Below are 15,230 nucleotides of genomic sequence, written 5' to 3' on the forward strand. Positions count from 1 at the left end.
TTTCTGACAGAGGAGTGAAAATAATTATCAGAAGAGTTGTCCAAGAGCCAAGGACCACTTGTGGAGAGTTTCAGAAAGACCTGACCACCTCCCTTTCTTCATGTGTTCAATACTTTTTCCCTGTGTCATTTCACATCATTACACATTACTTAATTTCTGAACTTATTTGTTTTGGTTTCTTTGTATGTATGGATTACTTGGGTTGTTACCAACATCTGGTGAACATTTCATGTCAATAGCATCTTTGGAAATATATTTACTGCGAAAAATGGTGATGTGTTCAATACTTATTTTACCCGCTGTATATGTATAGTGATGAAGTTGGCATAGACATAAAAGGCATGATAATTAGAAAGGCATAAAATAAGCAATAAGTTATTAGTCTGATAATTGTATATAACATGTGTAGACTCGCTATGTGTGGGTAATGTGCGTTGGCATCAATGATACACATTCAAAGCCTGATTACAGTGAGCAATCACACTTAGGCATACATTCAGGCATCGATTAAGACGTTCTACAGTTTAAGTTTGATAGGTTTGGCGTGAACCTCGGGAGAACTGGAAGGAAACGGAAAGGGTGGGAGATGAAGGGCGAAGCATACTGTGGGCGGATTTGGTGAGAATGGACCATGTTGTAAAGTTTGGTGGAGTTTGGTTCAGCACATTTTTGAAAAATGAAGACAAAAATAAAACTGAAATAATTCCTGAAAAAAGTCACACACTCAAAACCGTCGGAAATGTTTGTTACATTAGTCATGTAAAATTCATACAAAGCTTTGCTTATTGTAAAAGTCTTGACACACCCCATTGCCGGAGATGCCAAACCTCCAACACTTCCTTCTAGTCACTTCTATTTGCTGTTCATAAGTTATCAGTGTTGACATCTCACAGGTTTATCCACTGCAAGGGTTTTTTTCTTGCCTTATTCGCCGGTTTTTCATCTCTTGTCAGGTAAGAGAAACAAATTAAATATATATATAACCCATTTCAACTGATGGTGGGATTTTATAATTAATTTATAGTTTAATATTGTGTTCTAATAATTTAAAAGGTTCAAATGCAGAATAGAAAAGATTTTAATAAAGTCCTGATACTCAGTGAATATTTAGTTAGTTCTACGCTGTTGTCTGGCATTTTTACAAGAATACACTGTTAATGTGCTGTTAGTAGTTATATGGCAAACTGGTATTGTATTAATTGAGTAAAGTTAAATATCATTGCTGTAATGCTCACACTACTGTTAAATATTCTCCCTCTTGTCTCAAACTGTTCCTAATGTAACCTCTTAAACTTGATAAACTATTATTAATATTACACTATTACATTAAAATTATATAATATAAATAAATAATGTAATTTAAAAAAATAAATGAGAAGTATGAAAAATGTGTACAAATGCACATCAAAAACATGCAATATATAACCCCAGTGTAAATAAGTAAATAAATGCAAAATAAAAACAAATGCAGAGAAGTGGGATCTATTATGAGTTAAATGAATGAATCTATCTATCTATCTAAAGTAAAATATTTATTTCCTGATTCTTTTTTTATATTCTTGTTTATTAGTTCAGTTACACCCTCATAAAGTTTTTAATATTCAAATTGTAAAAATAACATTTAGGGCATGAATATATCCACAGAGCAGTAAAATAATCTAACATTACAGTTAATATGCTAGGTAATTTATTGAATAATATTTTTTATTGATTTATTGTTCATTGTTCATTGTTTGATATCAAACAGAAGTCTGTCAAATATTATCCACTGAATTGACATTACCATCAAATTGTCTTGAATGCCAACAGCTGTAACCCAATGATCTATGAAAAAAGACAATGGTTCTGCTGTAGTTCCGAAAACTATTTTAAGCTGCATTGTTATCCTTACCTTTTGTTGTCTTTTTATGTAATTCTGCCCCATCTGAGGACACATGTGAATAATAGACGAGACAATGTGGCTATAAATTACAGAGGACATGAGAGCAGACAGTTTCATTCTCTGGCATAATGGTGTCCCACGTTCATGATCTGACTCACCTGTGTGCTTCATCACATATTGTATCCACAGATTCCTTCAGGAGTGACACGCTGCAGAGATGCTTTCCACTGCGGGAAAAATGTTCATTTGCTTACTGTGCATCACTGCCATTGGTGTGTTGTCCAATTCTTCATGGAACTTATCTGTAGGCCTATTTTCCCTCCGCCTTCTGCACTCAGGTGTTTGTGCCTGTCACAGATGTTTAACAGAGGGTGATCCTCGGTTTAGGGAACTTATCAGTGCATCTCCCAAGCCCTTTTTGTCAAGAAATTATACAACCTCAGAGGAAACTTTCAATTGGTGGAAGGTAAATGTCAACTTATCTTTAAAGACACAGCACAAATGTTCGGCTTCTGTTTCATTGTTAATTGTTCAGCAACTATGTTGGGCTCTCTGCACACTTTTTATCTCTTACTTCTCTAGAAAGAGGAAGCTATTTTTACCACAAGTGGAGCCAGTTTAGTGTCAATGGTGTTCTCGTTTTGACCAAGAGGAGGATATATCCTTAACAGTGAATAATCATCTACTGTATATGTGCAAATTTGTTTGGCACGGCAGTCACACTGAGCTGGTGAACATAGTGGAGCATTTAGCAACTAAAGAGCCAGATATTTCCCTCGGGAGTTGATGGAGACCAAAAACAGAGCTGAAAGAGGGAGAATATTGGACTTACATTCATCAGTTGGCCAGTAAAACAACTCCAAATGAATGCTAATGTTGCTCTGTAACCGTTGGATGTGTAAATAAGCAACCTTTTGCTAAAGTTTGCCACATCAAACAGTAAAAGATGCCAATATGGTAGCCTAATGGTTGCTTTAGTGACACCTCTGGTTACTGGTAGTAACAGCAAGTGCAGTTTAATAAGCACGTAACAGCACATTGTGGCTGCTCCTTCTTGTTCCATAACGTCCTGTAATATTTAAAACTGTCACTGTCAAAAAATGCCAAAGACATTGCATTTTCTGTGAGTGCTTCACAATTCCGCCACCAACAATGAAAACCAATAAGTAGAGGGGTAATTAACCACTTATACAATTACACCAAGCCCTAGGGTGCTAGAAGGTGTGGTACACCTAGACAGACGTGCCCAAAATAAATCAAAATAGCTCAACATCTACCAGGTCTATATGCATGATCTTGGTCTCTATGGATAGGTAAGACCTCAGATAATTCATCCCCAGTGTAAGTAACATTATGACTGTTACTATGACTGAGTAAATTGTGATGAACAAAGGAAAAATTTAATTTTTTATCATCGCCTACAAATGTTTTCTAGATTAGACAGTGGATAACACCATTATAGCAATGATGCCATGCACAGAGATGCCACTGAATTCATTCAGCATCTCCTTGACTACAACTGTGCCAAAGCACATATAAATAACACAAAGCACATAGATTCTACAAAGGTTTTAGTAAGGACAGGACCAGGCGGATTTTCCATTTGGCCACTTGGATACCAAGTGTGCCAAATGGGGTTTCTACCTCTTGAAAGGGAATCTGTCAATAAAATACTACTGATGTCCACTACAGGAGGCTATGTGCACACAATGGAGCCTTTGGCCATGACATTTACCCTCTGCATCATCACATTCTACCATTGTGCACCATATAAAATCAATTAAAAACAACTAAATTGTATTGTATAATTTTGACTCCAAATGGAGTAGTTTTATTATAATAATGAAATATAATCAAGTAAAACTTGACTCAATAACAATGTAAACAAGATAACAAAAAATAATCCAAAGTAAAGTATGTACATTTAATATAAAAACAGTCAAAAATATAATAGAGTAAAAATGCAATTTCTCGTACGTTGATAATTTGTAACTAAAATATTAAAATCATTGCCAACAAACATTGTTTGTACAAAATACACTTGGAGTGTTGTTTTAGTAGCGTTAAGGCCACATCCCGGTACCGGGGTCGTCGTGTGAAAGAGATTAAAGAATGGAAATACGGTACATTGATTGGCTATTGGAAAAAAAAAAAATCTGATTATGAATAGTGCCAAAAACAGGGTTTGACTTCATGGAAATCTTGATGATTGCAGCTCTAAATACCACAACTATGTGGAACTGGTATGTGATTAAATTGTAAACTGATGCTTCTTTTTCTGTTATGTGTGTCAGCACTTACAGAGAGCGGGCGACGACTTCAGTTTCTACAATACAACAGTGGACAACCTGTTCCAGATGTTCCCACCCAGTCCAGATGTTGTAGAGATAAGTCCTGACCGCTGCAGGACTTGTGCTGTGGTGGGGAACTCTGGTAATCTGAAGGGATCACGCTATGGACCTCTCATAGATATTCATGATATCGTAATAAGGTAAATCATTAGCTGCCATCTTTAAAAAATCCAGTTTGAACAATGACGTTGAGACGAAGACAAATTCTGAACATTTTCCTTCGTGATTTAACAGAAATAGTAACCTAGATACAACATTTATCTGCCACATGTCAGCAACATATTGATTCAGGATCTCCATGTTATGTGACCTTCAGTGATCATATAATTGTTCTTTAACTACATGATAATAAATCTGTATTCCTCTGTATCCTTTAGAATGAACCATGGCCGAACCAAAGGGTATGAAGCAGACGTTGGGACCAAAACAACTCATCATGTCATGTATCCAGAGAGTGCTGTTCATCTGGACAACATCACTCATCTTGTGCTGTTTCCATTCAAAATAAAGGATTTGCTGTGGCTTCTCAGGAGCTTCAACCAAGGGTGGGTGTGTAAAACAGAGCTGCTATCTGTATTTCTATCTGTTAATTCAAAAACAATACCTGTACCATTTTGATGACTGAGTACAGCAATATAACTATAAGGAAGCTTTGTAGTTGACTGTGTGGTAAACTGCAGGCTGGACATGCCCATAAGCAATAGCTTCTCCTCTGAGCAATAAATGGGATTAGGTAAACCTTTTATTGCAATCCAGTTTTAGCTCAGTTGTTAAAACTTCCCATCCTCAGACCGATCAACAGAGAGACCAATTCAAAAGGGCCAAGAGGGAGAGGGGGGTGATGTGTGGGAGACACGGCTATCCGCAGGCTTCTATACTTGTGCTCTTGAATGACTTAATTTGTGCTATTGTAGAACATGGACATGTTTTCACCTTATAAAGTTGATATGGCGAACGTGCTTCTTTACACATCCAGCATGCCTCTGGTGTTTGGGGATATCGTGACCGTAAAAGTTGTAATTCTGTGCATCACAGCAATCTTTTTTGGGATTCCATAAATTGACTTCAGTTTGGGCCATTAGTGGAGATATGGGATGGGATCTTCCAAACATCATACATAAATAATATAATAATAATAATAATAATACATTTATTTATATAGCACTTCTCAAAACAGATGTTACAAAGTGCTTTACAAGACAATAAAAGCAGATAAATAAAGTAAAATATATGGTAACTGCTAAAACAGAACATCACAAAGCATATCAATAATAACAGAAGTGGTAAAATAGTAGGACAAGTTGATAAAACAAATATACAGTATATATATATATACATAAATGTGCGTCCAGAAACGGATGTGTACATACATGTATTTATACCTTTCTACTTAAAGGAATGCTACCCTAAAAAAATGCATTTTCAAAAGTTTTTTAAAAGTGGATACAGAGTTAGATGATCGTATCTCTATAGGAAGTGCATTACAGAGTTTGGGAGCCCTGACAGCAAAAGCCTGATCGCCTCTCGTCACAGAATTGGAAACGGGAACAGCAAGAAGTAGCTGATCAGATGATCTCAGACCACGTACAGGCGTATAGGGTGTTAAGAGATCCATTATGTATTCTGGGGTCAGACCAAGTTGTGCTTTAAAAGTGAGTAATAACATTTTTTAATTTATTCTAAATTGTAGGGGAAGCCAGTGCAATAATGCCAGGACTGGTGCAATGTGCTCCCTTTTATTAATGCCCATTAAAATCCTGGCAGCAGAATGTCAAATGTTTCGATTTTGGAATACTTAGATGTCTGATCAGAGACTCGCTAAAAAGATATTTAATTGGGACAGAAAGAAAAATGCTATTTTGTAATTTGGTGTAAACAAAAATTAAGAACTTATTGTCTCATAAAGGATAACTACAGCATTGAACTTTATGTGAAGTATAATACAAACAAAAGACAAAGATCCCTATGTGCACAGTTACGCTCAGGACTCATTAGCCTGAGAGACCGGCAGGTTTAATGCCACATCAGAGGACGACAGACTTTGTTTGTTGTATGAGCTCGGTGAAATTGAGAATGAGGTTCATTTTTTGTTTTTTTCTGCCCTGTCTACAAGGACGTAAGGGATGTTCTTTTTCGTAAAATTACCTCCATTTATGTTGATTTCATTTGGATAAACTTGAGTTGTGCTTCAGGAAGGGAACCTTTTTTTGTGGTGGGTTTTATTTGCCAAACTTGGGAGAGAAGGCAGAATATGTTGTTTAAAGAGGACCTATTATGATTTGTCCTTTTTTCCCTTTCCTTTACTGTGTTATATAGTGTTTTTGTGCATGCAAAAGGTCTGCAAAGTTACAAAGCCCAAAGTCCACCCCAAAGGGAGTTTCTCTCCCCGACAGAAACACTGCTCCTGAACTGCCTGAAATGCCTTGATGGAAGTCCCGCCTTTTCTTCCGTAATGTGGTGATATCACCGAGTAACACATTTGCATAATACATGCCTAGCGACTAGTTTCAAACACAGGTAGTTAGAGCGGAGCAGGAGCGGAGTCCGAGGAGTTTTTTTCGGTTGACCAATCACAAAAGGGGGCCAGCAAATAATGAAATGTTTGACCACTGCAACTGTTGGGCACATGGTGTGCATGGCAAGAAATTAGCCACTACGTTAGCATTAAAGGTCCCATATTGTAAAAAGTGAGATTTTAGTTTTTTTTCAGGTCTTTTACATTATAAAGCAGGTTTAAGTGATATATATTAATACTGTTAAACTATCAAAATGCTCAATATATGGAGAAATACACACAGCTCGTATTCAGAAATTGTGCGTTTGAAACAAGCCGTTTGGATTTCTGTCCATTTGTGATGTCACAAAAGCACAATATTTAGACCATTACACGGTTTTAAACGTAAACATTCTGAATGTGTCCCAGTTTATTTCCTGTTGCAGTGTATGTAAATAACATCAGCTGACAGGAAGTAAATATGGACCCAAACTGTTGCCTAGCAATGCAATTCCATTGCAATTCCGTTGAAATGTGATAAAACGGAGCGTTTCAGACAGAGGGTAAATACAGGTATATTCATTCCGACAGTATGAGGAAAATAAAGGTTTTCTTTAACATTAAAGCATGTAAACATGTTCTAGTAGAAACACAAATATAAGAATGAACCTGAAAATGAGCACGATATGGGACCTTTAATTTAGAGATGTATTTCTGGCCATCCAACGAATGTATTAACAAATCAACTGGCTCATTAGCCGCTAAAGCCAATCTAAATCAAAATATTGATTGGAGCAAATTTAAACAATATTGTTTATATTCTAACTGTTTAAGGGATGTAGGAGATCAGTATATCCATGTACCCATATCCACAATCAAAACAAAACTGCATTACATCAACTGCATTATATTGTTCACTGTTTATGTTGCACTGCAATTAGGACAATCCATTCAGTATTTACTGTATTGGCGTGGCTGCTCCTCCCTAACTGACCTGAGAGACGTCCTACAGTAACTAACAACAATGCAACCTCAGCTCACATTGCTACAGACAAACATAAATCAAAACAAAACATTACTAATTTGTGACACAACCAGACAGACACTTCATAGCTTCTTCAATCTGGAAGCAGGTAACAATGCAAACAGGCTTTACTGACACATGACGTGTATAAAGTCTCATTATTCCTTAGTTATTGGTTTTGCAATGACCCGTATGAATTTACTAACACTGTATTTCAATCTGAAAAATAGTGTTATATAATCATTACTAAATAATACTTGGTAATCAGTTTATTTTCTACTAAATTTAACAATGAATGTTATCTCCAACAGGGAAAACCATGCTGTGAACTCAAGGAGGATAGCTAACAAGGATTTGGTGAGTATTTTAAAAGATGTCGCATGAAACTGACATATCTGATAAGTCACAATACATTGTACTGTATCGAGCTTTGACTGCAGAAAGGAATGGTTTATAAATGTCACTCTGATTCATAACAGGTGATGATCCTCAATCCAGCTTTCATGAAATATGTCCATGAAATGTGGCTGGGAAATAAGGGCAGGTATCCATCCACTGGCTTCATGGCTTTGCTTTTAAGCATGTGCATTTGTGATGAGGTGAATTCAAATTACACATTATAGCAACAATTTCCTGCTATAGATTGACAAATGAAAATGTTATGAAGTGTTTATTCAAATTAGTACCATGTTTAATGGCAACATTAAATCCAGCTGAGCTTTGTGGTATGATTTTTGTTTTCAGGTCAACGTTTTTGGGTTCGGACCTGACACAGACGGAAACTGGAACCATTACTTTGAAATTCTCAGAAACAAACATCTGGGAACTGGACCGCATGCTGGAATGGAGGAATATAAAGTTATTGAGCAACTACACGATAAGAAGATAATCAGCTTTTTTAAAGGATTCTAAAAGTCATTTTTGTTTGTCTTTTTGCATCAATTGCATTGACTGAGCCATCCATCATCTTATCCCGTTAGGGGTCGCGGAGGTGCTGGAGCCGATCCCAGCTGACATTGGGCAACGGGGTACACCCACGGACAGGTCGCCAGCCTATTGCAGGGCTGACACATAGAGAGAGCCAACCATTCACACTTACATTCACACCTACGGGCAATTTAGAGTCAACAATTAACCTGGACTGTGGGAGGAAGCCTGACTACCCGGAGAAAACCCACGCTAACACAGCGAGAACATGCAAACTCCACACAGGAGAGCCCCAAGCCAGAATCGGACCTACGACCCTCTTGCTGTGAGGTGCCAGTGCTAACCACTGCACCACCGTTTTATCTGGTGGTTATATGAATAATAATGGAAAAGGAATATATATCCCCAAAAAGTTGGTACATGCTGTATGTTAACGTGATATTAATTTATTCATCCATGCAGTTGGCATGAATGAAAGTTGAAAATATAAGGAGCGGTGCCAAATTCCATAGCTCGCTAACGACAATAACACTGTGTTTTCTGTACAAATGTATTTATGTTATATGTTGTTCTATGTAGATGCATATATATTTCCCCTTTAGGGACAATACAATCTATCTATAGATTTAATTAAAGAGCCCCTCCAGACGTGTTTTAAGACATATAGAAATAGGCTTTGATTAACAATTTGTGTCCGAAGATGATTTTTTTCCACAAGAAAAAAGTTCAGTTACCTCATTAAAAATCACTCCAAGAATCTATGAATATTCTAATATTTTCAAATCAAAAGTCCATCTCAAATTATAGGGTGACCAGATGTCCTGAACTGCACTTAGCACTTTTTAACAGACAAAGCCCTTCACAGCTGCCTCTCCCTTGTGTTTCTCTGTGTTTCTCTCTCCTGCGTGTCCTGTTTTGTCTCTTTGTGTTTGTGTGTTGTTCATGTCTCCACTCGGTCTCCGATCTCCCCTGATTGCTGCCAACCTGTTAAACCTGCTCCAGTCCACACACCTGCAATACATCAACTCATCACCCTTCAACCCCGGGCTTTCCTACCAGGCCTTGATTAATGAGAGAACAAGTCAAGTCAAGTTGATCTGTGTAATACGTTTAAAAACAACTGGAGTCAACAAAAGTACTGTACAAAATATTGTCGATGAAAGCAACAAAAGAACAACAGGTTGCAATGGAAACATATAACGCAATATTATAATATGTGCACAAATTAAAACCACTAAGAACAACCAAAGTGTGTCTTGAGGTTTGTCTTTAAAGTGTCAATAGAGCGGGAATGTTTGACAGATCATGAAACCGTTAAAAGCAATTGTTCTGAGGATCTAAGAGGCCTCAGAACAGAGAAATGTCCTGTTGTAATGCATAAAACAGATTTTGTTCCACATATCGTCTGTAATCACTACACACAGTTCCCTCTCCCAGGTCCGTCCCAGTTCACATTTATCTCAATGCACCTCACACATACTCATCATACACTGGCCAGATACCAGCAATGATCTCTGAATTATAGTTTTACCAGACTCCAGGACAACTTCCCTGATAAGTAATTAAAATGTTTGCCACTATCTATTATGGTTGTACAGTAGTATGGTTTGGTGGATTCACTCAATGACAGTGAGTTGAGTGAAGTAGGTCTGCAACTAACAATTATTTTCATTGTTGATTAATCTGTTGAGTATTTTCTCGATTAATTGATCAGTTGTTTGGTTTATAAAATGTCAGAAAATGGTGAAAAATGTCAGAAATGAAGAATGAATGTCAAAATCAGTGTTTCCCAAAGTCCAAGATGACTACCTCAAATGTCTTGTTTTGTCCACAACTCAAAGATATTCAGTTTACTGCCATAGAGGAGTAAAGAAACTATAAAATATTTACATTTAAGAAGCTGGAATCAGAGAATTTTGAGTTTTTCCTTCCTAAAAAAAAATACTCAAACAAATAAATTGATTATCAAAATAGTAGGCAATAAATGTAATAGTTGACAACTGATAGATTAATTGTAACAGCTCTAGTATGAAGTGCTGCTGATCAATACAAGTATGACATCTAGTGGTGAATATAGAGTATGGGCTGCAGTTAGACTGCATGTTAAAAAATCAAATCTTCAGCTTGTTGCACATATCTTACATTGCCAACAAGCCCTGTTCATTTTATGATGCTAAAAGTGAATAAATAAATCTAATAAATATATATATTTATATGAAAAGATGCATTGATTTGTTTAAGTCCAAAAAGCTTTTAACTCCTTTTTTGCTTTTCACTCTAACGTACAGATATTTGGTTTGTACTTGCAAAAATCTTAATTTTCCCATTACCAAATATAAGTAAGAATGTGTGTATTTCATCAAATTGTATTCTATATCATAACACACTGAGGTGTTGCTGCATACAATGTTTTATGGAAAACATTTTATGAATTCACTTAAAATTGTCAGTAGTCATTAGTACTTCAAAGGTCTGAAAGATAGAGAAAAAAGGATTCAGATTGTATTGCTTTTATTTATTTCAACATTTTTCAAATCACTTACATGTGTGCAAAGCATGAAATGTTAAATCAGCTTTTTACAAAATATCTTATAAATCTGTACATAATGTAAATATACAGTTAATCAAACATCTGATCATCAACCAGCACCCCATTCATAAATGAGATATTGACGTTTACAAGCCTTTAGGTATTGCGTCTGTCGCAGCAGCACACGTGAAGCCACAACCCAACAATTAAGTGGTGCACTGGAGCTACACACTCAAATTATGGTAAAAATAAACTCCTCTTTTTCTCACTAACCTCCCTACTCTTGCTGATTAATGGATGAATCCAGAAATTAGACTGCTCTGTTAGGCCCTAGCAGGGCATCTATTTATAGAAGTCTGTTTAAGAGGTCAACGTGGAGGCAGGAACAGGAAATCTGATGGAGCTGAACTGCAGCTCATCCACTGAAACATACCGTGTACAATCTTTTATCATTTACTCTTATATATTGTTTTTGTCCACACATCTTATTTTAGGTGACATTATGTCCAACCACTTGTATTACATTAACAGGAGCGCTGTGTTTTTACAAAACACTTTCCATCAGTTAAAGAACAAAACTACTATACTTTAAGCTGGCTCGCATATAGTTTTCATGTCAGCAATTAGCATAAACATTCAACACAGGCAAACTCTCACTCTGACAGGGCTCGCTGCATGATTATATTTCTTTTATTTTGCCTGAAGGGGAAAAAAAACAGCATAACAGCACCACACCCTGTCAAGCAACGAGGAAACAAGGTAATGAGCATTTTATTAAACCATTTATTAGGGCTGGAGCTAATTATTGTTTTCGTTATTAATTAATTACATTATTAAAATCAATTAATTAATTATCAATAAATAACTTAGCATATGACATGTCAAAACTAAAACACATCATCAAAGCCCAAGATAATGTCTTTAAATAGCTTCATTAAAAAGCCAAACAAGTTTCAATTTAAAGTGGTATGAAATAAAAACACTAACAATTTGCATTTATATAGCGCTTTGCATGGAGGTAAGTAGACAAAACACAACAAAGCAACTAAACATAAGTACAATGAATGAAAGAAAAGTACACAAATATAACTCTGAGAGGTTGTGGCAAACAAATGTTTGGTAATTTTACTTAAAATCGCGTATCAATTTGTATTTGTTTAATGACTTGGTAAACCTGTGACGTATATGACCTTGATGTGGATGCCCTTCAATCAGCTCGCTTTATGTCACTTCCAGCCAGTTCAAGTAAACAACCTTCTCTCAGCCTCTGCCGCAACCGATTACAGCTGAGTGTAGGATGTTTACATGAACTGAGTCGGAACAACTGATATTGAGGATACAGAACACGAAAACATAAAAGTTACGGTGCAAATGTGACCTACAGGGCCTAATTACTATTAGTAATACAACCTTCTCAGGCAATTAAGTTTGGATTTTTAAAAAAAGCAGGTCAGATAAATGGAGATTTCTGTGGAGCTGGAGGCAGCCGGCAGCAGCAAACATCAGACTGAAAGCTCTGCAGATAGACAGCTTCCAGTCGGGGATGTTTACAGCCTCAAACTACCCGTGTGCATTTGTAACCTCAGTCACAGACGATAATGTGCAGAGACAAAAGTCACAATGTTGACAAGTATATGGAAAATCTAGTCAGCAGGACCAGGATAAGATATCTCTTTGAAGCATGCTAAAAAACTGTGAGGGCTTCTACCCGCAGGTGAAACTCGGCAAGGGCAGCAAACAGTCTGGAAAATGGCCATCTGACCATGATAATAAAACACTGTAGATGACGTCCGTAGTGAATCCAGATCCCATCATTGTCTGCAGTCTTGTATTTTCCTAAAAAAAAAAAAAAATGCAGAGGGAAGAGAAGTTAGCCTGTCCTCATTTCCATTATACTGTGCAAGTCTAACTGAAAAATAATAAAATAAAATAAAATAAATATGTAATACCAAAATAAAACATTTGCTCTCTATTGCATTTTGTTGATATGAAATTCCTACAACATGACAACCAATGATATTTACGCATTATTTCCAGCTTGCTTTTTATTTATTTTACTGTTTTTTATTATCTTTTGTTGTATTTATCATAATATTTTATGAACTCTTTGCATATTGTCTTTTTTAACTGTATGTAAAGCACTTCATAACTTGTTTTGAAAAGCGATTTTTAAATAAAGGTATTGTTATAATAATAATAATAATAATTAATTATTGTGAAAAAACATGATAATAAACCATAGATTTCACACTGATTGATTTGATAACAAAATATGGTTTACAAACCAAAAAAAAAAAAGATGCAGAAGAAGAGAAGTTAGCCTGACCTCATTTCCATTATACTCTGCAAGTCTAATCACACTGATGCTGAGGACGACTTTCAATGACAACGCACAAAGGTATGCAACTGCTAAGCATCTATTAAGTGGAAGGATTTATGAGCATCTGCCATGTGTGTTTCTATGAATTTATGAGTCAAAAACTTTGTTGATCTTTCACTCATTGCACTGCTTTGCAAAGATTAACAAGCTAGCTTGCTGTGACATTAACATGGAGCATGGGTTAAATGACCTTCTGTTAGCTATAACGGGTTAGGATCATATGGACTGATAGAGTGGTGCAGTATAACGGATCTGTGCTGTCAGTGAAGGAAACATCCACTGTTGATAACACATTGTAGATGTCCGTAGTGAATCCAGATCCCATCATTGTCTGCAGTCTTGTATTTTCCTAAAAAAAAAAAAAAAAATGCAGAGGAAGAGAAGTTAGCCTGACCTCATTTCCATTATACTGTGCAAGTCTAATCACACTGATGCTGAGGACGACTTCCAATGACAAAGGCACAAAGATATGCAACTGCTAAGCATCTATTAAGTGTCATGATTTATGAGCATCTGCCATGTGTGTTTCTATGAATCTATGAGTCAAAAAACTTTGTTGATCTTTTACTCATTGCACTGCTTTGCAAAGATTAACAAGCTAGCTTGCTATGACATTAATATGGAAGCATGGGTTAAATGACCTTCCTTGTAGCTATAACGGGTTAGGCACATATTAGACAGACAGAGTGGTGCAGTATAACGGTACAGTGCTGTCAGTGAAGTTACACAGCTGGAACACATCCACTGTAGCAAGGCCAGCTAGCTAACTGTGAACTGTGTCCTCCACTGACTGACTGACTGCAACACTGACAAAAGCTAACTTAAGTAGCATTGTAGCCTTAAATAACAAGCGGAAGTGGATTTGTATCGCTGGCGAACCGCTTTAAAGTAACTTTGTTTAGTCAGGCAGCCTGCCAAAGCAAACACTGTAATGTGGCAACTGTTAGCACTAGTTAGCTCCTGTTAGCACAACGACCTATAGGCTAGGCTAGGCTAGGCTAGCTGCTGTTAGCTTGTGTGTGACCCTAACCTTCTGCTGTCTGACGTCGTCTCCTTACCGGCGGAATCAAACGTATGATTCCCGGACAACATATATGTCGACACCCCGCTGCAGAGAGTGAGTGTGAAGTGTTTGAGATGATTTGGTAGATGTTGTGTCCTCATTCTGTGCAGCCTGTTAAGTTTCCTTCCGTTTTTCATTCACTTGTCTTTATTTTGACCTTTGGTTACTCGACACCAACATTGACGTCATTGTCATGGCAACATGGAGCCCCGCCCACCGTGAGCCTGGACAGTATAGTGATGGGAGTTCAGGCTCTTTTTAGTGAGCCAGATCATTTGAGCTCAGCTCACCAAAGAAGAGCCGACTCTTACCACTTCTGCCTTTTATAATTCAGCCAAATTTAGCGCTGTTTTGACCTATGATTAGTATGTCAATATATATACATACATATGTATATATATCCCCTCTCGGCACAACACAAAGTGCCTGGGTCAGTCCTTCAGGCTCCACAACCAAGGCTGACCCCCATATGAGAACTATGAGAACTTTCAGAACTTCAAACACGCACTATCTGCAACCATCTTGGACTCTAACCACTGGCGCACTTTACAATTACTTTACACTATACATCCTATATAT

At 36.8% G+C, this 15,230-nt stretch overlaps 1 protein-coding gene and 1 long non-coding RNA gene across 2 annotated transcripts; one reads left to right on the forward strand and one right to left on the reverse strand.

Moving 5' to 3' along the window:
* The first annotated feature begins 704 nt into the window (after positions 1 to 704).
* On the forward strand, positions 705 to 8,669 carry LOC119502727 (CMP-N-acetylneuraminate-beta-galactosamide-alpha-2,3-sialyltransferase 1-like). Its single transcript, XM_037793882.1, has 7 exons — positions 705 to 953; positions 2,072 to 2,348; positions 4,177 to 4,373; positions 4,611 to 4,778; positions 8,063 to 8,108; positions 8,231 to 8,350; positions 8,496 to 8,669. The coding sequence occupies exons 2-7, from the start codon at positions 2,100 to 2,102 to the stop codon at positions 8,661 to 8,663; spliced, it is 948 nt and encodes a 315-aa protein (XP_037649810.1). The 5' UTR covers positions 705 to 953; positions 2,072 to 2,099; the 3' UTR covers positions 8,664 to 8,669.
* Positions 8,670 to 11,172: 2,503 nt separating this feature from the next.
* On the reverse strand, positions 11,173 to 14,979 carry LOC119502725. Its single transcript, XR_005210147.1, has 3 exons — positions 14,619 to 14,979; positions 13,779 to 13,937; positions 11,173 to 13,044 (listed from the first exon to the last, which is right to left on the reverse strand). It is a non-coding gene; the product is annotated as an uncharacterized LOC119502725 (long non-coding RNA).
* Positions 14,980 to 15,230: the final 251 nt, after the last annotated feature.

This window comes from Sebastes umbrosus, chromosome 15, assembly GCF_015220745.1.
Source record: "Sebastes umbrosus isolate fSebUmb1 chromosome 15, fSebUmb1.pri, whole genome shotgun sequence".
Lineage (NCBI taxonomy): Eukaryota > Metazoa > Chordata > Actinopteri > Perciformes > Sebastidae > Sebastes > Sebastes umbrosus.

Coding starts and splice junctions, on each gene's coding strand:
- LOC119502727 (XM_037793882.1), top strand. CDS start 2,100: ATGCTTTCCACTGCGGGAAAAATGTTCATTTGCTTACTGTGCATCACT. Junction 2,349..4,176: donor AAACTTTCAATTGGTGGAAG/GTAAATGTCAAC, acceptor TATGTGTGTCAG/CACTTACAGAGAGCGGGCGA. Junction 8,351..8,495: donor GCATGTGCATTTGTGATGAG/GTGAATTCAAAT, acceptor TTTTGTTTTCAG/GTCAACGTTTTTGGGTTCGG.